The sequence below is a fragment of the Idiotropiscis lumnitzeri genome, chromosome 17 (genome assembly GCF_059441095.1).
Source record: "Idiotropiscis lumnitzeri isolate Australia: NSW breed Sydney's pygmy pipehorse chromosome 17, RoL_Ilum_1.0, whole genome shotgun sequence".
In the NCBI taxonomy this organism is placed as follows: Eukaryota; Metazoa; Chordata; class Actinopteri; order Syngnathiformes; family Syngnathidae; genus Idiotropiscis; species Idiotropiscis lumnitzeri.
Window position 1 is genome coordinate 2,959,346 of NC_142407.1, and position 22,500 is coordinate 2,981,845.

A 22,500-nucleotide genomic window follows, 5' to 3' on the forward strand; every position below is an offset into this window, starting at 1 on the left:
CTAATTCACGCTTGCGATGCAGGCGTGAGAATTGTGCCACAATTCTTAACCAATCAGGAGTCGGACACTAGGGCTGATTCTGATTGGTTGTTTACTGTCCAATCGTAACTCAGAGTTGGGGTAAATAAAATAGAATAGAATACGAAACAACTTTTATTTATATAGCGCATTTTAGGGCTGGGCGATAAACAGAAAATTTACCGAAATGTATTACAATAACCAACATAATTTTTCCCATGACGGTAAATTCGGTGTTTTAAAAAAAAAACTAAGAAAAGTCTTTTCTGTCTGCGTCTATGTTCATGCCTCTTTAAGACGGCTGCAGCGCGTGTAGTCACGTGACTCCACCCATCTGAACTAGAGAGAAAAGTGACGACGCGGTCGTAGCTGGCGATTCAAATCAAGAAGCGGCTGACAGGACTGAAGAAGTAACGTTAGTTGAAGTTGTTCCTGTTGTGCTTGTCCCGAAAAGAAATTCGACATCTGTCGTTTGGAAATGTTTTGGGTTCCATAAAGACAATGTTTGAGCGAAAGAACACAATCTACAAAGTGCGTCGTAAGCACCAAAAACAGCGCGTCCAACCTTTTCTTTTCCACCACCTACCACACAACCATTCTGTGGACTTGGAACTTGAGCTAAAAGCTCAAAGTGAAAAGCAATGTTCGACAAGTGACAACAGCCCATAAGGGAGGCGTCACCATACGAGAGTACGTCTCAGAGGTGGACGCGATAGCCTAGCACATAGCCAAAGATATAGTTCCTCGAGCTACCGTGGAGCGCACGGGATTTAAACGCCTCGGGAAAGTAGCCGGCAAGAGGTACGCACATATTTTTCGCAAACCGTACTTCCCAATATGGACAACATCGGGACGGGAGCTTAGACATGTCAATTTGCATCCACATCCGACTTGTGGTCGAGTTGCAACATGGATCCCTGTTTGAGCCTGACTGTGCAAGTGGCGACTGCGCACCAGAGTGCTCACGACGGCACATTTTCCTGATGATGCACACTTATTTAATTGGCTTGCATTGACATTTTTTTCACTTTATGTAGCATTTTGTTTACAAGCCACACTAGTTCCTTTGCACATGGCATCATTTATTTATATTGTTTTTTACAAATCTGAGCCTTTGCACATGGCATTACAGCACCTTGGCGCAAGCCATTTGCAGAGGTAACCCCCTGTTCTTTGTGACATTGTTCAAGTCATGCAAAGCAAGCTATTTGGAATCTTTATACAAATGATTTTTGTTCTTTTATTTTTCATTGAAACTAATATATACCAGTTGGTCAATTAATAAAAGCAGTTAATATGCATTTCCTGAATTTATTTAGATTTTGGTCCTCGGGGGAATTTATCGCTTTTCATTTATTGGTGTCAAGGTAAAATTGCTTAATTTATCGTGATATTGATTTGAGGTCATATTGCCCACCCCTAGCGCATTTCACAGCCCTAGCGATATTTAATTGTTTATTTAATATTGTTTTTTTATAACTGTTGAATCCATGAAAAATAGGTTGGTGAACACATGAAAAAGTTGAATTTATGACATTTTATTTTGCAATATTTTCACTGTCCTGTCAAAAACATTTTTTTTTTATATGAATAGTGTTTCTGTGTTACAGACTTCCCATTAATTTTAAAATTAAAAACAAATGTGGCTTTTCACAGGACAGCAACGATATAAAACTTTTAAAGACTAAAATAAGTCAACACAACGATGAACAAGTCCAATAAACTTGTCAACATAAATAATAAACTACTTTTATATCAGTCAATATCTTTTTTTTTAAGCTTTAACTAATTTGTGTACATTGTAATGTATTGTAATGCAGTTTTAAGCTTCACCGATGCATTCATGCTCATTTGCATTAGATGCTACTCCGAAACAGTATTGTTAATACATCAGCCTTCATTCATTTTTCATAGTGTGTAGTAAACTAATAATTTCTTTCAGTGCATGCATCATGCATTAGTGTTGACCAACCACCTTAGGACTTCTTTATCTTTTTTATCTTTCACTGCACACTGCCTACAACACATTCAATGCCGCGGTGGTGATATGCGTTCGTTATCTATTTTTTTTTCCTAGTGAAAGGCATTTTCTTATTGATATTGATCACGTGACTATCGCGATACATGTCGATGTTGAATTATCGTCCCAGCCCTTTATGGTCGTGAAAATATTGTATGTATGTATGATTTTTATTTCTCTTTGTGTGTACCACCCTTCGGATTTCACTCTCCTTGCTATATGCCTGTACATCTTTCCGTTTGCCTTGACGATCTAAGATCAGAGACAGGTTCCTGGCAGTTCAAATCTTTTAGCTTAATCCTGTCGTCATTTGCTATTTGGAATTAAACATGCACAAGATGTTTACCACTGTATGAATATTTCCTTCCTGCAGATTTACACCTTACTTAGTAGCCTCTACCATGATTGTATTTACAGCTTGGCACCTTGTGAATTGGTGTCCTTGAATTTGTAGTAGTCAGTTAACAAAATAAAGCATGTAGTTGTAATCACTTGACGTTCAAAATGTGCTAGTACTGACCCTTATTAATTCCCCCCCCCCAGTGTACAACTCTGCAAAGGACTAACCGAGAAACTAGATCATGGATGTCAAATTAAAGGTAACTTTCATTTGAATGAACATGTACAGTGCCTTAAATTAAGTGGTACAAAAAAAAACTATTTAGCCACAGAGGAGCTCTAAGTAGTTGTATTTTTAAGGCTCCAGTAAAAACTGCACAACCTGAATCCCAGGTTAATTATGTCTTGTCTGTTGTACCACTCAGATATCCAGGCGGCCTTATATGAACTCTGCCGGCATGTTGTACAGGGCAACCTGAAAGTAGACCTCGTTGCTAGCGTCCTTGGCGAGATGATGGTATTTTTTAATTTTTTAAAAAAAATCCTTTCTCAACAACAATATGAAATTGTGTTGGTGTCGTAGATGAAAGCAACATCTGCCGTCACTTTTACTGGGGCTGTAGTTATCCCAGTTAATGATTGTTTTCTTGTTTTGCTCACAGGAACTCCGAGATGACATGTCATCAATTTTAGCTGACGTTTTCAGTATCCTAGGTAATGTTAGATTTTTATGAATCATAAAGCGAGCATGTGTTAAAGACAAAATTGAAGTGATTTGTAATTTATTTTCTGCCTCAGATTTAGAGACTGTTTCACTGGAGGAGAAACACAAGCGTGACCATTACATCCAATTAGTAGGAGCATGTTTGGTAAGACTTATTTTATTTGTATGTATGATACACTATTGATGTTTACATGGTGATAATGAAATTGCACTGTGGTTTTACAAGTGTCAGGCCAACCTCCCCTTTTGGGGTGGCCTTAATCCAAATAAAGATATTTCAAACAAGCTAAAAGTAAGGGAGTAGTGTGGGCGCCATGAATAGAGTGAGGACAGCTTGTGTGATTTTCATCAAATGTAATTGCTCTAGTTGACATAGTCATAGATTGTACTGAGGACATTTCATTCCATTGTGCTTACAAGCAGAATTTGGTGCTGTAATTGAAACTATTCATTACCCTATTGACTCACAGGATCATATCAAAATACTGAATACTGCTAATTTTCAGATATTTCTTCCGGAGGCTATTTTGAAAGAGCGTCTGGATCCAGAAACCCTCGAATCTCTTGGACTTATAAAACAAGCCCATCAATTCAATCAGAAGATTGTGAAAATCAAGACAAAACTATTGTAAGTAGGGCGCACACATTTGAGGAATGTAGGAAAATATTTTTCACTGTGCTCATTCTGTTTTGTGTATCCTGACTGTTCTCAGTTACAAGCAACAGAAGTTCAACTTGCTAAGGGAGGAAAACGAGGGCTATGCCAAACTAATCACTGAGCTTGGCCAAGACCTGTCTGGCAACATCACCAGCCACATTGTACTGGAAAGCATCAAGTCTCTCATAGGTACACACCACACTGTTTTTCCCTTTAGGTTGTGTTACATGTATATAAATTTAAAGGGTACTAGTTTGTCACAATTCGGAGATGTTTTAGGTCACATGCCTTGACATTGGCGCATGAGATGTTATCCAGATTTTCTTTTTGATCGTGCTGCAGGGATTAATTTTTTTGCATTGCCATTAGTTTTAAATTTGCTAGAGTACTAGTCACCCCATTTCCCTTTTATTCTTATTTGACAACAGCTTGATTACATAATTCACTCCTCAATGCAACTTCATTATGTGTTGTGTTGTTTATATCTGTTTTGTGAATTAGTCCGTCTTGTGTTTCGTATGCCACGTATATAATTTTTCTGCCAATAGGATGTTTCAATTTAGATCCAAACCGTGTTCTGGACATAATCCTGGAGGTATATGAGAGCCGGTCCGACCATGATGAGTTTTTCCTGTCTCTCATTAAGTCCTACATGTGTGAGGCACTGACTCTCTGTCACATCCTTGGCTTTAAATTCAAATTTTATCAGGTAAGAACAATTGGAGCTAGGATGAGAGTACTTTGTTCTAACCCGAAACCCACAAGTATTTTTAAATTTTGTCATGCAATATTTAAATATTTGTGACCTGATTATTTACCATAAAGAAGCCATACAATTGGCTTCTAAAGTACACTTAATCATTGTATTATCCATGTTATTAATTTATGGTGTTACTTTTTTTTTTTAGGAACCAAACGAGGAAACCCCCAAGTCACTATACCACATTGCTGCTGCTCTGCTACATCATAACCTGATAGAATTGGAAGATCTTTATGTACATGTAAGGAAAAAACAATCACCGTCATTTCTGGACTATAATGCACCAGTATTTAGGCCGCAGCAACTCTTTTTGGGGGAAAAACAACAACCCAAAAACATACAAGCCGCACCAGCCTATAAGCCGCAGTTTTCTATGTGGAAAAAAAATTCGTTGTTTACTGCATGTACAGAACGATTTTGGACTGTGAATGCACATAAAGGAACATAAACCAATCGACAGTGCCTTATACCACGGCAACAACTTTGCTAATTAAAACAGAACTGACCCAACAGAAAAAAAAAATTTATTTAGCAAGAGATTTATTTTATTTATTTATTTATTTTTGAAACTATAGAGCCCCCCTACCGGTGAAAGAAAAATCCACAGAAAAAAACAACCGTTATATTAACCGCATGGTTTAAAATCTACGGGGAAAAGCGTCTTCTAGTCTTATAGCGTCTTAGAGAAAATACAATATTCACTCACGCCCCGATTCTATTTTTGATTTTCAGTTCACAATTTTGATTTGATTCAATATTTTTTTTTTTTTTATTGCTGCCACGCTTGTCTCTGTGTGCTCGTGTGATGCTGCTGCGATCCACAAACATTGATGTTTAGTGCAAGCCTCTAAATGTTCGGTGCATTTTGAATGGAACCAAAAACTATACACTATGACGAGTTGCACTATTATTATGAAACTACCTATAAATGCTAAGAGAAATACTTTTCTTGAGCACTAATCCATATTTTTTATGTAGAAGTGAAATCATTCGAATAAAATTGAGAAAATGCACTGTGCTAACGAAAACTTAAATCATCACTTGAATTGATTTTTAATTTAGTTTCTTTAACCAGTTTTCCTTCTCTAGTATGCATAATATTGTCTGCACATTCAAAATGTGGTATGTGCCTAAAAACGAGAGAGAGCGCGTAATCTCGAAATCTCGGAAATAACGTTGCTCAGCAAAACACAATTGTTACCAAATCAACATGCATAACCCTTTTTTTCTCAATATTTTTTAGCACTGTCAATTAGTATATTTTAACGACCTAGGCATGTTATGTTTTATTGTTGGGTGTTCCCGTTAATGACTTGTGGCCAATGCGTCATGTTGTACTTTGGGGGGTCAAATTTCTGACTTCATAAACGCAACATGCGATGCGTGGTCGCAAGTTTTCACTTTTGCTCTAGCTGTTTTGATGTCAATCACGCGTATATAAAAACTATGTTTTGGTTTTTAATACACGTGAGTTCGCTGACTAACGCCGCCACAATCCACAGTAGACGCTACATTATGTTAGCGTACCACAAGAGGAAATGGCGTGTGACGTTTCATCAGACCCACACGGTAGCCTGCGCGTGCTAACTCCAGTTAGCTTTCAGACACAACAGTCCTTGTCATAAATGAAATCGGGCGTCAGCTTCAACGTGTTTCCTTTTTAAATGCTAGTTTATCACTGCTGTGTTGCTACGAAAGTGAAGTTTACAACGTATGAAGTAATTGTGCGTAGCGATGCATTCCCCCCCAGAACAGACATGATCTGAGAGCAGCTTTGGTCAACATTGCGTTGCGAATTGATTCTTTTTTGTTTTTTTTCCCCCTTTTTTTTTTTTTTTTTTAATATTGATGCATATTTATAACGTAATTAAATCGATTTTCGATGAAACTTTAAATCCCTAATCGACAGCAGTACAATTATTATGTTTTTTGTTGTTTTAGTATTAAAGTGAATTATATGATATGTGAACATTTGAAATAATGTAATCAATTTCATTTAATGATACCGAATTCTAAAATTGTAATCAAATCAAGGGGGGGGGCAGGAGAGAGGGCTACAATAAGTTTGATGTCAAAATGCTTTGTAGTGGTAACGTCATCCGTTTCCGCGTTACTGTCTGAGAGCGTCAGCTAAATTATTTTATGTTTCTATACGTAATGGTTGGAATACATTTCTGTTCATAGCTGCTGGCTCTCCACCCAAACGCGGTTCGAGTCAGACCTCTGTTAAAAGTAGTCCGTACATCGAAGAACTTATTACTCTGTAATTCATTTTAGCGATTAGCACGCTTAGCGCCCCCTCGTTCGCCGACTCGTTTAGAACGTTTCTTGTCAGCGGGGTCGTTTATTTGTCATCGCGCCGCTCATTGCTGCTGCTGTGCACGGACTTAGATATAATACAAATAAAGCTCATACTGCTGCGACGCAAGATAGCTTGGCGGCTAGAATTTAAGTAACGGCGAAAGAAATTACTTCCGGGCGACAGGGCAACGCTTTTTTTTTTTTTTTTAAATCAGTACTGCGAGACCTACTGCGTGAACTAAGGCACAAAGCGCAGCTTTGACGATCTCAAATTTGCGTTGTCTGAGATTGGAAACCGCTGCTTTGACGATCTCGAATTTGCGTTCTCTGAGATTGCAATTTCGGTTCCAAAACCATACATCGTTCAGCCGTACTACGGCGGGAAAAAAGTATGTTTCCCAGGGTAACACGCGCCCCCCTCAGCATCGCACAGCGCCCCCCCCCCACTATTTGAGAACCACTGATTTAAACCAACTGTTTTGTTATTTGTGCCCTCTCGGTCAATCCAGCTTTTACCGCTAGATGCCGCCATTGTTGAGGAACACAAACTAGTGATTTCAGAGGCCAAACAGATTGCTCGCAAGCTGGTCATGGTGGTGGTGCCCTCAGACAAAAGTGAAGACAAGGAAAAAGAGAAAGAAAAGGAGGAAGACAAGATCGAGCAGGTATCTGGCTGTTTACATCAAATTATTTTCTTCTTTGGTTACTATAACATTGAGTTAACTGTTCAGTTTATGTACACTACTTAGTTGTATATGACATATTTCACTCAAATAATTACAATATGCCAAACTGTTTGTGTTCTTTTAGCCACCCGATAACCAGAAGCTTGGTCTGCTCGAAGCACTTCTCAGGATTGGGGACTGGCACCATGCACAGAGTATAATGGAACAGATGCCTTCCTTCTACGCTACTTCTCATAAATTCATTGCATTGGCTCTCTGTCAGCTCCTACACCTAACTGTGGAGCCGCTGTACAGAGGGTACGATTTCTTACGATCATGTTTCACTTCATGCATGACACTTAGACACCATCAGGTTAACTTAAGTTCTGTAAGAGATGATGGCCAACATTCCCTCTTTCCCCCAGGGCTGGCCTCCCAAAAGGCGCACGGGGACGTGTGATGCATCCACTGAAGAACAAGCGGGCGCCTAAGCCTGCAGAGAGCTTTGAAGACTTGCGCAGGGAAACATTCAGCATGCTCGGCTACCTGGGACCGCACCTCGTGCATGACCCTATCCTCTTCGCCAAGATTGTGCGTCTTGGCAAGGCATTCATGAAAGAGGTACACAATGGCATCGCTGCTTGCACGCATATGCACTTGTGCTTTATCTTGACACAGGCATCTCATTATTTATTATTTGTTTCACAGTACCAGTGCAGTGAGGGCTTGGATATCAAAGACAAAATGGTTTGTCTGAAAATTAGCTTCTAATTTCTATGTCTGAAGATAATATACTGTATGTTACACGCATTAATCAACTGTCTCGTGTACTCACTGTTTATCGGCCCCAGGAAACGCTAATGAGTTGTTTCCTGAGCATAGCAGACCAGGTGCTACTCCCGTCCCTCTCACTGATGGAGTGTAATGCGTGCATGTCTGAGGAGCTGTGGGGTTTCTTTAAGCTCTTTCCCTACCATCACAGGTGAGATGCACACACGTATACATCAGTCAGTACATTTGTTACGCATGTGAGGTGCCAGTAAACCCAACCCCTGGCAGTTCTCCAGAATGCTGTTTACTGGCTGTCAAGGAAATGGAAGTCATGCTTCAAAGTGTGTCTACCATTGTGTCAAGACTGACAAAGAAAGCCTTCGATATCAATTGACTAGAATACAAGTTGGGTGTGGATGAGAGCGAAATGCAAATTTTTTTTCTTTTGTGAGTGGATTTGCGTTTTTGTATCTCGGGCATTAAGGAGACACATTTATTGCACTGATATGTTTGATCAATTTCACTTGAAGTCCCTATTTAAAATCCATCCTTTTTGGCTCTAGGTACCGCCTGTATGGACAATGGAAAAATGAAACGTATTCCAGCCACCCCTTGCTGGTAAAAGTCAAAGCTCAGACTGTGGAAGGGGCCAGATATATAATGAAGTAAGTTCCCTTTTTTGAATGGAGCATTATGAAACGTTAACATTTCCTTTACAGGATTAATTAGATTTATATTTACTTGTCATAACTTGCATCCACATTTTGTGGGCTGCATGATAATAAATAGTGCAACTGATATATGGAAAGAGCTTTGTTACAGCTCCAGCTGTTGTGAAATCCGCAATATAAATAAAGTTGTATTGTATTGTATATCAATAATAGTGAAGTCTTAATGAGTGTCTTAACTTCTCCTTTGTCATTGCCTGTAATTTTCTTTCTCTAGGCGCCTGACCAAAGAGAATGTGAAACAATCAGGAAGGCAGATTGGCAAACTAAGCCACAGCAACCCCACCATCCTTTTTGATTATGTAAGCATAGTGTGTTAATATTTTTATTTTATTTTTTTTTTTTACATTTGAATTATTTTCACATTACCACAAAGACAGTCACATATAACACTTGAGGAGAAAACCATTCACTGTTATAAGAAGGGCAACGTGTGAATTATTAAACTTTATCATAAAGAGAATGTTTTAGTAGATTAGTATTTATTCTGTATTGATATCAATTCAGTGGTGCCCTGACATTATATATTTTTATTTTATGCTTTCTTTTTTTTTTTTTTTTTTTAAATCAGATGCTGTCACAGATCCAGTGGTACGATAACCTCATTGGTCCAGTGGTGGATTCCTTGAAATACCTCACATCCCTCAACTATGATGTCTTGGCCTGTATCCTATGCATTTCTCTTGGGAGGCTGTGCCTCTTTGTGGTCTAGATAGCAGGGTGTGCACTAGGTGTATCGTTTTGGGACCAAAATCACAATCGCGAAATCTCGCGATTTCAAAATCGTAAAATCTGTGATATTTGCCCCACATTCACGAAGCACAGTACGCATAGTACTGATTTAAAAGTAAATACCGTATTTTCCGGACCATAGGGCGCACTTTAAAGTCCCAAATCTTCCCCAAAACAAACGAGGCGCCTTGTAAAGCGACGCGCCCATTATATGGACTGAGCATCACTCTCGACCATCAACCCTTTTTTACTCATTGGGCTATTCGGAGTGCATGTTAGCACACCCTGCTGGACAAAGTCTGAGTCATCTATGCTTCTAATTGACCGTGTGTCGCGGGTTCCTTTTCGACCTCCTCCGAAACAAATGGCGTAGCCAGAATATGTGCAACAGTGATGTTTATTGTGCAGCCCTTCCAAAGTGCAACACAGTGAAAAGTCCCCCAAAAGTCCAAAAACCCAAAAAGTGACAATATAGTAATTTACAAAAATAAGGGTGTCTATCTATATATTTACAAAACCACTGAATAGAGTTCAACCACAACTACCATATCAGCTACGTTGCAAAATGCGTCACTGTCTCGCTCTCCAGTACTACCTGCACTGCAGCACCTCTCATTTCTCTCCCTTCTCTTTCCAAACAACTTACTTTATATAAGATTGGCCCCTCCCCTTGGGCATCAGCTGACATAATTGACGCGCGAAACAAACATATTTAAGGAACGCGGAAGCTCCCCCGCTGTTTGGTCTTGCTCTATGTCGTGGCTGTTGTCTGCCGCGTCTCGTGACTGGTGAGTTGTTCAATTGAACATGCGCGCGTGTATGTGTCCATGTATGCTTCCATTCATAATAAAACTACCAAGTGTGCACCCTCGGTCGCTCTATTAAAACTGTGACTGACGTGGTATTGAAGTGGTGCCAGGTGGGTGCGTATGTATTTCACGGGATGGAATTGAATGCATTAGTATGGGAATGTGCGGTGCATGCGTGTGCGCAATTGCGCTTCCGGGACCATGCTGTGCTGTGCTGTGCTGTCCTTATTGACGGAGCTGCTCCGTCACACCGTGACTTATACATTATGTTTGGGTGATGGTGTAGGAGAAAGCTGGACAAAAGGGCAGCTGTCCACAATGTTGTAGTCTGTCTTATCATTTATGTTATTGCAAGCAAGAAAAGTCCCAGGTTTAGACAACAGACTGCAAAAAGCCCAAAGCACAACAGCACTTCTCTCTAAACAGCCATGTGATTGGCTGAGTCTGAGTGGCTCCCAAGAAGCCATTGCTGTAATTGGCTAAGGCTGAGTGGCTCCCAAGAAGCCATTGCTATAATCTTTTTGTTATTTTTATTTCTTTTGGGTATATAGATGGCATGAGAGAGACATGTTTTGTGTTAATCTTATTTCTTTGTTTCATTGTTTGCTTGTATGCTGAGTTTTTTTGGTTTTGATTTGAAACCGTGGCTCTAAGGAGTGTGGTGACCAGTGAAGTCCCTCCCCTGACGTTGTGTAGTAGATGGATTGCCACGACACCTCTTAATGGTTAGAGTCAGTGTTATTGGCAGTGATTCCTAATAGTTTCAGGACATCTGTCATTGACTTGGGGTGACACCTCTGGCAACGATCCGTAAAGGGATTGAGTCCTGGTGATCTGGCATCAGCTGGCAAGCTGAGCTAGTGCAAGTTGAGCTAGTGTGAGCTAGCGCGAGCTGAGCTCAGCTCGAGGCGAGCTCGCGCCTTGTAGTGCGGCGCGCCTAATATATGCATTAAATACGGAAATAGCAACTGGTGTTGCGCCCTTTGATGCAGTGTGACTTATGGCCGTAAAAATACGGTAAATTAATTAAAAAAATAAGCGTTGCGCTGTCTATAGTCCCGGAAGGGCGCCAAGCTATCTTGCGCCGCAGCATTATGGACTTTATTTGAACTGTTTGTAAGTCCGTGCTCAGCAGGAGTAACGAGCTCTGCGGTGAAAAAGTAAACGACACCACTAAACAAGTAGCGTTTTAACCGAGGAGGCGAACGAACGGTCGCTAAGCTTGCTAATCGCTAAAGTGGAATACAGGGATGGACCCAAAATAAGTGCTTTGGTGTAAAGTCGACTGTTAACAGTAGTCTGGTTAGAACCACGTTAGGGCAGAAAGCCAGCAGCTATGAACAGAAATGTTGTATTTTAATCAATAAGTATCTAGACATAAAATAAAATGACGGCTACATTAGCAATTTAGCAAACGCTCTCAGACCGGAACACGTAAACGGCTGACGTAATTATGACGAAGAGGTTCAATGTCAAACATATATTAAATATCATAGCATCAATAATTGCACTATTTTGCACCACAGAGTACTGAGTTTTGAGAGCAACACAATAATAGGTCTCAAAATTCTACATTTTCATCAATTTAGCTTTGCTAAGGGATAACAATTATATTAACTTATCTGACATTTATTTACAAAGAAAATGTACGAAATGTAAAACATTTTGGAGTTTAAAAAATGCTTTTTCATACACGCAATTACATAAAGATACAAAATTATACTTGACAAAGTATTTTTTTTAAAACTTAAGAACTGTCCGCCTTACAAAAAAACTCTTTAGTGTCTCTGCATTACTACAGTAATAGATTTTATTGTTTTTAATGGTATAATGGCATTTTCTGTCATGTTTGTAAAAGTCACTGTACATTGTGAAGAAAATGACAAAATAAATCGAAATTGCAATATCTGTCAAAAAAAATTGCAATACCATTTTTTCACATCGAGGGCTTTTATTTCCGGATTAGCTTGGCTATTTCTCTTAACCCCAAATGTTCAGATTGCATTATTGAAGCTCTGGCCAATCCTGAGAAGGAGAAGATGAAGCATGACGACACCACAATCTCATCGTGGCTACAAAGTATGAAACTACACACTGCCCCCATACGTCAGTTAATTGAGAGAAACCGTTCAAAGATAATTGATTACCTAACACTCCTGTTCCATCTGTCAAACAAGGCCTGGCAAGTCTATGTGGAGCTGTGTTCAGAAAATATCCAATTGAATTGGCCGGGCTCCTTCAGTATGTGACCAATCAACTAAAAGCAGGAAAAAGGTCGGTTCTATATAAGTATCTCACTTTTCATTTTGGTTTTTATTTACTGTCGTTAAAATTTCCTAGCCTGATGTCGCATCAAATGTATTATTTAATAATTTGCACCATACCTTTTATTGCATTTGAAACTGTATTGTTTTGGTATACAAACACACATGCTTTTCATCCATCCATCCATTATCCGCCGCTTATCCGGGGTCGGGTCGCGGGGGCAGCAGCTTCAGCAGGGAAGCCCAGACTTCCCGCTTCCTAGCCAGATCTTCCAGCTCTGCCGGAGGGATCCCCAGGCGTTCCCAGGCCAGCCAGGAGACATAGTCTCTCCAGCGTGTCCTGGGTCGTCCTCTGGGCCTCCTGCCGGTGGGACATGCCCGGAACACCTCGCCAGGGAGGCGTCCAGGAGGCATCCTAAACAGACGCCCGAGCCACCTCATCTGGCTCCTCTCTACGTGGAGGAGCAGCGGCTCGACACTGAGTCCTTCCCGGATGGCCGAGCTTCTCACCCTATCTCTAAGGGAGAGCCCAGACACCCTGCGGAGGAAACTCATTTCGGCCGCTTGTATCCGAGATCTTGTTCTTTCGGTCGCGACCCACAGCTCGTGACCATAGGTGAGGGTAGGAACGAAAATCGACCGGTAAATCGAGAGCTTCGCCTTCTGGCTCAGCTCCCTCTTCACCATGGCAGACCGATACAGCGTCCGCATCACAGCGGAGGCTGCACCGATCCACCTGTCGATGTCTCGCTCCATCCTCCCCTCATTCGTAAAGACCCCAAGATACTTAAACTCCTCCACTTGAGGCAGGATCTCCTCCCCGACCTGGAGAGGGCACTCCACCCTTTTCCGACTGAGAACCATGGTCTCAGATTTGGAGGCGCTGATCTTCATCCCAACCGCTTCACACTCGGCTGCGAACCGCTCCAATGAGAGTTGGAGATCACGGCTTGACGAAGCCAACAGTACCACATCATCTGCAAAAAGCAGAGCTGAAATACTGAGGTCACCAAACCGGATCCCCTCATCGCCTCGACTGCGCCTAGATATTCTGTCCATAAAGGTTATGAACAGAATCTGTGACAAAGGGCAGCCTTGGCGGAGTCCAACCCTCACTGGAAACGAATCCGACTTACTGCCGGCAATGCGGACCAAACTCTGACATCGGTGGTACAGGGACCCAACTGCCCACATGCTTTTTATTTATTTATTTTTTGTTACACTGCATGTCCCTTTTTCAGTTTTGACCTGCTGATCCTAAAGGAAGTGGTGCAGAAAATGGCTGGCATTGAGGTTACTGATGAAATGACATCAGAGCAGCTCGAAGCAATGACCGGAGGGGAACAACTCAAAGCTGAGGTATAGACTAATTTATGTTTGCCAATTTTTTCTCATCCAGTGTATTGCTTTGTTTTCTAATTACCAGTATTTCCTGTCATGGTTGTGATAACCACTGCACTCTGCCCACAGGGTGGCTATTTTGGTCAAATTAGGAACACTAAAAAGTCATCACAACGTCTTAAGGATGCTCTACTTGATCATGAACTGGCCCTGCCGCTTTGCGTGCTCATGGTCCAGCAAAGAAATGGTGTGGTTTTTCTAGAAAGCGGAGAGAAAGATCTCAAACTAGTTGGCCACTTGTATGACCAGGTGTGTGCCCTCTGCTTATGTATTGCTTTTTATGGTATAATACTCATTAGGTTTTAGGATTAGATTGCATTTAAGATCCATCGGGTGAATTTAATTTTTTTTATAAAGTCAATATTAAACCAAAGAATTGTGAAAAAAATAGTGTACCAGTTGTCGTTGATTTTTATTAACTAGCGTAAAGGCTTTAATTTGTGACTGCACTCTGGAAATAACTATTTCCAACTGACATTTATTTCCTGCAGTGTCATGATACACTGGTGCAGTTTGGTGGCTTCCTGGCCTCCAACCTCAGCACGGAGGACTACATCAAGCGTGTTCCCCCCATTGATGTCCTTTGTAACCAGTTCCATACGCCACATGATGCTGCGTTTTTCCTTTCTCGTCCCATGTACGCCCATCAAATTTTGGTGAGTGGACATACTTGGTATGAGAGCGAGTTTCTCGTCATTGGACTCAAGACAGCAGTAGATGATCTTGTCCCTCTGTTCTCTGCTTTCAGTCAAAGTACGATGAGCTAAAGAAAGCAGAGAAAGGTAACCGGCAGCAGCAGAAGGTGCAGAAATACGTGGCAGCATGTGAACAAGTAATGACACCGGTGCACGAGGCTGTCATGTCTCTCCATCCGGCTCGGGTTTGGGAGGACCTCCGCCCCCAATTCTACGCCACCTTCTGGTCTCTTACAATGTATGACTTGGCTGTGCCTCACGTGGCCTACGAGCGTGAGATCAACAAGCTAAAGGCCCAGATCAAAGCCATTGACGAGAATCCCGAAATAGTGAGTAATTGGCTCGCTACATCAAAGAATAAAATCCCGTATTGGCGTTTTATACTCGACTCTTTATGCAGCCATGAGCTTACTACCCTTCTATTATAAATAAATGCATTAGTTGAACACAAAAACAATATTTGAAGCTTTATTGTGCATAAAGCGTGAGTATTGATTCTGTCAATTCTGTTTTCCTCCACTGCAGCCCATGAATAAGAAAAAAAAAGAGAAGGAACGCTGCACTGCTCTGCAGGAAAAACTGCAGGAGGAGGAGAAAAAGCAACTAGAGCACGTCCAAAGGGTGCTCCATCGCCTCAAACTGGAGAAAGACAAGTGGTTGATGACTAGTAAGTATTCTGGAAAGCTTCATTTTTGCAGCCTATATCCTGTTGCCCGTCATTGTTAATGATACAATCTTACACATGATTTGACAGAATCTACTAAGAATGAAACCATTACAAAGTTTCTGCAGCTCTGTCTGTTCCCTCGCTGTATCTTCTCCTCCATCGACGCGGTTTACTGTGCGCGCTTTGTTGAGCTGGTTCACCAGCAGATGACGCCCAACTTCTGCACTCTCCTGTGTTACGACAGGGTAAGACACCGACTTAAATGACCTATAGTTTAGAACAGTGTTCTAGTTGAGATCTTTTTTGGCTTCTATTAGTATAATTGTGTATATAATGGCCAATGTCAACAAGAAAACTCAGGTGATTACATTATTTTTTGTAAAAAGTACCTTTTAAGAGCACCATTTGATTTCAAAATGTGCACCTATACAACATCTATATGCCAAATTCACTGGCGCCATTGGTTAGTGCTGTATTGTATTTGTCCAAGCATCCACAATGTGGTGTTTTTGCTCTACAGGTGTTCTCCGCCATCATTTACACTGTGGCAAGTTGTACAGAGAATGAGTCTCACCGATATGGGCGCTTCCTCTGCTGCATGCTTGAGACAGTGACTCGCTGGCATAGTGATCGTGCAGTCTATGAGAAGGTATGGTATGGTCCCGAACTTCAGTAGCAACAATCTATATGTACATGAATAGATAGCTAGATACTAGATAGTGTAGACATCACTCTATCTCCCCTCTTGTATGGTCCAGGAATGTGGCAATTACCCTGGCTTCCTGACTATTTTGCGGGCCTCAGGATTTGATGGAGGCCAACAAGCCAATCCGCTTGATTATGAGAACTTCAGGCATGTGGTGCACAAATGGCATTACATGCTGACCAAAGTAAGTCACCTTAAATTGTCTATATTTGAATCGTGCTATGATGACGATCAGACCGAAGTCTCCGTTAAAGGTAATTCACTAATGTATACCTGATTGTCTGTTCCATCTAGGCCTCAGTTCACTGCCTTGAAACGGGCGATTACACTCACATCCGAAACATCCTTATTGTTCTCATCAAAATCCTGCCATGTTACCCCAAGGTTTTGAATTTGGGCCAAGCGCTGGAGTACCGTGTCCACAAGATCTGCGTTAAGGAGAAGGAGAAGAGGCCAGATCTCTATGCCTTAGCGATGGGGTAACATAGCATTGTGTGCAGTTGAACGCTCTTTAAAATTCAGTACCATGAGGTTTTAGTCCTGTGCTGCTTTTCACTTGGGTGATGACATGCCCAATTAATTTGGTTTGAAGAAACACTATATCCACTTGTAATGAATCTTGGTGGATGTTCCGCCATCACCAATATTGATCCAAAAGAAGTATTTTCCACCCCAATCAATGCAAGTAATTACTGACCTCAACAATGTAAATAAGCAGAAAAAAACATTCTGAGCAACGTATCTGGTCTGGATGCAGGATCGTTCAAAAACACATTTTGAGGAAGTGTAATCAATAATTTATACGTAAATAAGATAAGATAAGATAAGATGTCCTTTATTAGTCCCACAATGGGGAAATTTGAGGTGTTACAGCAGCAAAGATATAGATCACACAGAGTCGGCGGCGTAATGTAGCCGTTAATGTATAACATTAGCAGCAGACATTCAGAAAAAGCATGCAAATATACACAGTATAAACGTATCTAAGTGTAAGGAAACACTCCTAATGTTTGTCCATTATACGGAGGGGGAAACGCTGTAATGATAAAAACTACTGAATGATTGAAAATACTGCAATCATAAAAATATTGCAATGATAAAAGTATTGTAATGGTAAGAGTACTGAAATGATAGAAAAGTACTGCATGATAGAAAGTACTGCAATGGTAAAAGTACTGCAATGGTAAAAGTACTGTAATAGTAAAAGTACCGCAATGATAGAAAATACTGCAATGGTAAAAGTACTGTAATAGTAAAAGTACTGCAACGATAGAAAAATACTGCAATGATGAAAGTACTGCAATGGTAAAAGTACTGCAATGATAAAAGTACTGTAATAGTGAACATCCTGCAGTGGTAGAAATACTACAGTGATAGAAGTATTGTAATAAGAATACTGTAATGGTAAACAAAATACATCATTGGTCAATATTTAAGTACACCCTTGGCTGAAAGTACAGTAGTAGTTAATATTGCATCCTAGGACTGCACAATTGCACTAATGCCCTCCCGTTTGTAGGCCGGACCCAATGTTCTTGTTAAAAAGTCTGACAGCAGTTGGCAGGAAGGAGCGGCGAAATCTCTCTTTGGTACAGCGAGGGTGTAAAAGTCTGTCACTGAAGGAGCTGTAAAGTGTTCTCAGAGTGTCATTGAATGGGTGGGCTGGTTTGTCCAGCATTGATGACAGTTTTGCCGTCATCCTTCTGCCCCCCACTGAGTCCACAGAGTCCAGGGAGCAGCCCAGGACAGAGCTGGCCCTCCTCACCAGTTTGTCCAGTCTCTTTTTGTCTCGGCCCGAGATGCCTCCTGCCCAGGAGACCACTCCATAGAAGATGACTGATGAAACCACCGAGTCATAGAAGTTCCTGAGGAGTGTTCCCCGAACGCCAAAGGACCTCAGCCGCCTGAGTAGGAAGAGTCTGCTCTGACCCTTCCTATAGAGAGCGTCTGTGTTGTCGCTCCAGTCCAGTTTATTGTTCAGATGAACACCCAGGTACTTGTAAGTTGAGACCCTCTCAACGTCTGTTCCCTGGATATTCACTGGTGCAGGTGGAGAGTGCCGACGCTTGCGGAAATCCACCACCAGCTCTTTGGATTTCCCAGCGTTGATTTGGAGGCGGTTCTGCTGACACCAGTCCACGAACCCCTGCGTAACCCCTCTGTACTCCCGATCGTCATCGTCAGTGATGAGGCCGACAATCGCAGAGTCATCAGAGAACTTCTGCAGGTGACAGGTTGTGGAATTGTATTTGTAGTCCGAGGTGTAGAGGGTGAACAGGAAGGGAGCCAGCACAGTTCCCTGCGGCGCTCCCGTGCTGCAGAGGAGCACGTCAGACACACAGTCCTGTGTTCTCACGTACTGTGGCCGGTTTGTGAGGTAGTTGTGAATCCATGTGATGAGGTGGTGGGCCACTCCCGCCTGCTCCAGCTTGTCTCCCAATAAGGCGGGCTGGATGGTGTTGAAAGCACTTGAGAAATCAAAGAACATGATCCTCACCGTGCCCCCCGGCTTCTCCAGGTGGAAGAGTGAAGTGTGGAGCAGGTAGATGATGGCATCATCCACACTGATGCCAGGCTGGTATGCAAACTGGAGTGGGTCCATTGAGGAGCTGACCAGGGGGCGCAGATGGACGAGGACCAGTCTCTCCAGGGTCTTCATCAGATGAGACGTCAGCGCCACTGGTCTGAAGTTGTTGAGCTCCTTCGGATGGGGTGTCTTTGGAACCGGAACCAGGCAGGATGTTTTCCACAGCTGGGGGACTCTGCCCAGCTTCAAGCTCAGGTTGAACATGTGCTGGACGATTCCACACAGCTGGTCTGCGCAGGATTTGAGGAGCTGGGAGCTGATCCCATCTGGGCCTGCCGCCTTCCTCGCCTTCATCTTCCTCAGCTGGTTCTTCACCTGAGATGTTGTGAGGAACAAGGCTGAGCAGGAGGAAGTGGTGGTTGTCTGATGAGGCTGGGAACTGGAGCCTGTGGAGAGAGAGAGGGGCGAGAGAGGGGGAGAGAGGGTCTTGTTCGCAGTGGCAGGAGGGATGGGTGGGGGCTGCATCAGGGAAGCCTGAGCGGGGTCAGACATTTGATCAAACCTATTGAAAAATAGGTTCAACTCATTTGCCCACTGAAGCCCCCCCCCCTTCTGGGTCTTACCTGCTTGTCCGTGGCCTGAGATGGTCTTCAGGCCCCTCCAGACATCCCTGGCATTGTTCCGCTGCAGTTGTTCTTCCATCCGCATCCTGTAGGACTTTTTCCCCTCTCGGATCCTCCTTCTCAGCTGACGCTGCACTCTCTTCAGCTCGTCCTTGTCGCCTGAAACAAAAGCCCTCTTTTTCTCCTTCAGGAGAGCTTTAATGTCCGGTGTGATCCAGGGTTTGTTGTTGGAGAAACATCTTACAGTCCTGGTGGGAATGGTGTTCTCCATGCAGAAGTTAATATAGTCTGTAACTGTGTCTGTTAGACCATTAATGTCCTCACCGTGAGCTTCGCTGAATACCTCCCACACAGTTGTGTTGAAACAGTCCTTCAAGGCCTCCTCGGCTTCTCCGGACCATCGCTGAACTGTGCGTGTCACAGCTGGCTGCCTGCGGACGAGAGGTTTGTACACAGGCAGGAGAGCAACCAAGTTGTGGTCAGCTTTGCCCAGCGGGGGGAGGGGCAGTGACGTGTACGCCTCCTTGGTGTTGGCATAGAAGAGGTCCAATATTTTATTGTCTCTGGTTTGGCATGTTACATATTGTGTGAATGAAGGCAGAGAGGAGGAAGGAGAAGCATGATTGAAGTCACCAGAGATAAGGAACAAGGCATTTGGGTGCTGTGTTTGTAGCCTGCTCACAGCTGCATTCAGTACATCACAGGCTGTCTCACCGTTAGCAGAGGGAGGCACGTACGCCGCCACCGCGATCACATGACTGAACTCTCGCGGTAAATAGACCGGACGCATGCTAACAGCTATCATCTCAATGTCCCGACTGCAAAGTTGATCCTTAACAGTTATATGCCCAGGGTTACACCATCTATCATTAACAAACACAGCCAGCCCTCCCCCTTTTCTCTTACCGCTCTCCAGTGTCCTGTCCGCGCGTAGTATTTGGAAGCCGTCCAATTCCACGACGGCGTCCGGCGTTAGCTCTGTTAGCCACGACTCCGTGAACACCAGCAAGCTAGCCTCCCGGACAATCCTCTCGTGCCGGGTTAGCGCTGTTAGCTCGTCCATTTTGTTGGAGAGGGATCGAACATTCCCCATAATAACGGACGGGAGGACGGGGTGATATCGTCTCCTCCTTGCCTGGCGTTTAGCCCCCGCACGACATCCCCGTCTCTTCCTCCTCAGCTCGCGGGGAATATCGGGTCTCGCTCCGGGAGCACACGCGGGGTTAGCACGGAGTGCTAACAGCTGATCTCTTGTGTACACGATCGATCCGTAGCTCCGAGTTTCGTCTCCGGACACGATCGCGCAAAAAACAGCCCCCAACAGTAGTAAAACCACCGCAAGTTGGATGTCCATTGCTGAGGTGAGGTAAAAATAAAATAAAAAAGGGGTAAAGGGAAAAAACACACGAAAAAGGCTCAATAGTGAGCCACGCTGCTGTAAACAGGCAGCCACTCGTGAAGTGAAGAGGTGTTATATATATATATAGGACAACTACTCTAATGAAAAAGGGATCCCTTCATTTCTTAATTTGAGGCAGCCAAAAGGCTCTGTCTTCCATCTCTTCCATGTGAAACCTTTTATTAACCTTCTACATCTTGCAGCTATTCAGGTCGGTTGAAAAGCCAGAAGGTGCGCATGGTCCCTGAGAATGAGTTTCACCACAAAGAGCCACCAGCACGCAATGTTACTCCTGCCAGTCAGCAGAACGGACCAGGCAGCGCTGGCAAGCCTGCCACAGCCATGATCAAAGGAGAGGATGGCTTATCAGAAGATGGTGGTGAGTGACTGGAAGTTCTCACGGGGGTTGTGCTTGGCGGTGTATTTGAGCTGTTAATATCCGTGAATAATGTGTAGGGATGTAAAGATTCATCAAAAAGTGATTTAATATTGATATAAATTGCTCAAAATATGCATCGATATAAAAAAATAAATGAATCGATCAGCAACGCCCTGTTAACTTGAGCCGCTCTCTCGTGTCTGTGTTTGGGGAAGAAAATACATCACTACGCAATTAATACGCTGTGAACTTCACTTTCTTCACAACACAGCAGTGATAAACGAGCATTTATAAAGGAAACACGTTGCAGCTGACGCCCGATTTAATTTACGACAAGGACTGTTGTGTCTGAAAGCACACTGCAGTTCGCACGCAGAGGGTACCGTGTGCGTCTGAAGAAACGTCACATGCGATGTCCTGTTGTGGTTCGCTAACATAATGTAGCATCTACTGTGAATTGTGGCGGCGTTAGTCAGCGAACTCGCGTGTATTAATAACCAAAACATTTATACATTTATATACATGTGATTGACATCAAAACAGCAAGATCACAAGTGCTAACCTGCGACCACGCACTGCGTGTTGCATTTATAAAGTCGGACATTTGACCACCCAAAGTACAACATGACGCATTTTCCACAAGCCATTAACGGCAACACCTAACAATAAAACATCACATGCCTAGGATGTCAAAATATACTAATATACAGTGCTAAAAAATATTGAGAAAAAAATAGGTTATGCGTGTTTATTTGGTAACAATTGTGTTTTGCTGAGCAACGTAATTTCCGAGTTTTATATGTATCACGCTCGAGATTTCTCCATCAATCCGATTTTTTTAGGCACATAACACATTTTGATTGTGAAAAGAAGTAAAACAGGTTAAATAAAAACAAAATTAAAAATCAATTCAAGTGATTATTTTAGTTTTCTGCACAGTGCATTTCCTTAATTTTATTCATATGATTTCAGTCACTTCTACATTAAAGAAATTGATTGGTTCTCAAGAAAAGTGAAATATGTTTTTCTCTTAGTATTTATTGGTAGGTTCACAATAATAGTGCACCTCGTCATAGTGTATAGTTTTTGGTTCCATTCAAAATGCACTAAACATTTACACGCTTGCACTAAAGATCAATGACGTATTTCGTTTGTGGTTCACTGCAGCATCACACAAGTGCACAAAGACATGGCAGCAATTAAAAAAATAAAATATCGAATCTAATCAAAATCGTGCACTGAAAATAGAATCGGGGCTTGAGTGAATCGTTACAGCCCAATAATGTGGTAAAAGCAATATTGCTTGTCTGTCTG

The 22,500-nt window shown here is 42.4% G+C and overlaps 2 protein-coding genes across 4 annotated transcripts in view; one reads left to right on the plus strand and one right to left on the minus strand.

The window, feature by feature from the left end:
- thoc2 (THO complex 2) overlaps positions 1 to 22,500 on the plus strand; it is a 47,534-nt gene that overhangs the window by 624 nt on the left and 24,410 nt on the right. For all 3 annotated transcript variants that reach the window (XM_088279281.1, XM_088279280.1, XM_088279282.1), the window contains exons 1-28: positions 1 to 2,637; positions 2,803 to 2,894; positions 3,040 to 3,091; positions 3,176 to 3,246; positions 3,608 to 3,729; positions 3,815 to 3,948; positions 4,308 to 4,468; positions 4,668 to 4,760; positions 7,330 to 7,485; positions 7,631 to 7,803; positions 7,911 to 8,106; positions 8,194 to 8,232; positions 8,337 to 8,467; positions 8,820 to 8,921; positions 9,202 to 9,286; positions 9,556 to 9,649; positions 12,524 to 12,604; positions 12,703 to 12,799; positions 14,031 to 14,148; positions 14,260 to 14,439; positions 14,682 to 14,846; positions 14,939 to 15,214; positions 15,411 to 15,552; positions 15,640 to 15,797; positions 16,073 to 16,201; positions 16,311 to 16,442; positions 16,553 to 16,737; positions 21,011 to 21,186. The exon at positions 1 to 2,637 is cut by the window's left edge. In XM_088279281.1, the coding sequence (XP_088135407.1) occupies positions 2,889 to 2,894; positions 3,040 to 3,091; positions 3,176 to 3,246; positions 3,608 to 3,729; positions 3,815 to 3,948; positions 4,308 to 4,468; positions 4,668 to 4,760; positions 7,330 to 7,485; positions 7,631 to 7,803; positions 7,911 to 8,106; positions 8,194 to 8,232; positions 8,337 to 8,467; positions 8,820 to 8,921; positions 9,202 to 9,286; positions 9,556 to 9,649; positions 12,524 to 12,604; positions 12,703 to 12,799; positions 14,031 to 14,148; positions 14,260 to 14,439; positions 14,682 to 14,846; positions 14,939 to 15,214; positions 15,411 to 15,552; positions 15,640 to 15,797; positions 16,073 to 16,201; positions 16,311 to 16,442; positions 16,553 to 16,737; positions 21,011 to 21,186 (3,454 nt within the window). In that variant the 5' untranslated portion in view covers positions 1 to 2,637; positions 2,803 to 2,888. The remainder of the gene's footprint in view (positions 2,638 to 2,802; positions 2,895 to 3,039; positions 3,092 to 3,175; positions 3,247 to 3,607; positions 3,730 to 3,814; positions 3,949 to 4,307; positions 4,469 to 4,667; positions 4,761 to 7,329; positions 7,486 to 7,630; positions 7,804 to 7,910; positions 8,107 to 8,193; positions 8,233 to 8,336; positions 8,468 to 8,819; positions 8,922 to 9,201; positions 9,287 to 9,555; positions 9,650 to 12,523; positions 12,605 to 12,702; positions 12,800 to 14,030; positions 14,149 to 14,259; positions 14,440 to 14,681; positions 14,847 to 14,938; positions 15,215 to 15,410; positions 15,553 to 15,639; positions 15,798 to 16,072; positions 16,202 to 16,310; positions 16,443 to 16,552; positions 16,738 to 21,010; positions 21,187 to 22,500) is intronic.
- LOC148319711 (uncharacterized) lies at positions 16,770 to 20,773 on the minus strand. Its single transcript, XM_088280175.1, has 3 exons — positions 19,409 to 20,773; positions 18,188 to 19,231; positions 16,770 to 16,813 (listed from the first exon to the last, which is right to left on the minus strand). The coding sequence occupies exons 1-3, from the start codon at positions 20,760 to 20,762 to the stop codon at positions 16,770 to 16,772; spliced, it is 2,442 nt and encodes an 813-aa protein (XP_088136301.1). The 5' UTR covers positions 20,763 to 20,773.

Coding starts and splice junctions, on each gene's coding strand:
- LOC148319711 (XM_088280175.1), bottom strand. CDS start 20,762: ATGGACATCCAACTTGCGGTGGTTTTACTACTGTTGGGGGCTGTTTTT. Junction 19,232..19,408: donor CTCAGGCCACGGACAAGCAG/GTAAGACCCAGA, acceptor CTCTCTCCACAG/GCTCCAGTTCCCAGCCTCAT. Junction 16,814..18,187: donor AGACGCTCTCTATAGGAAGG/GTCAGAGCAGAC, acceptor TCATCACCCAAG/TGAAAAGCAGCACAGGACTA.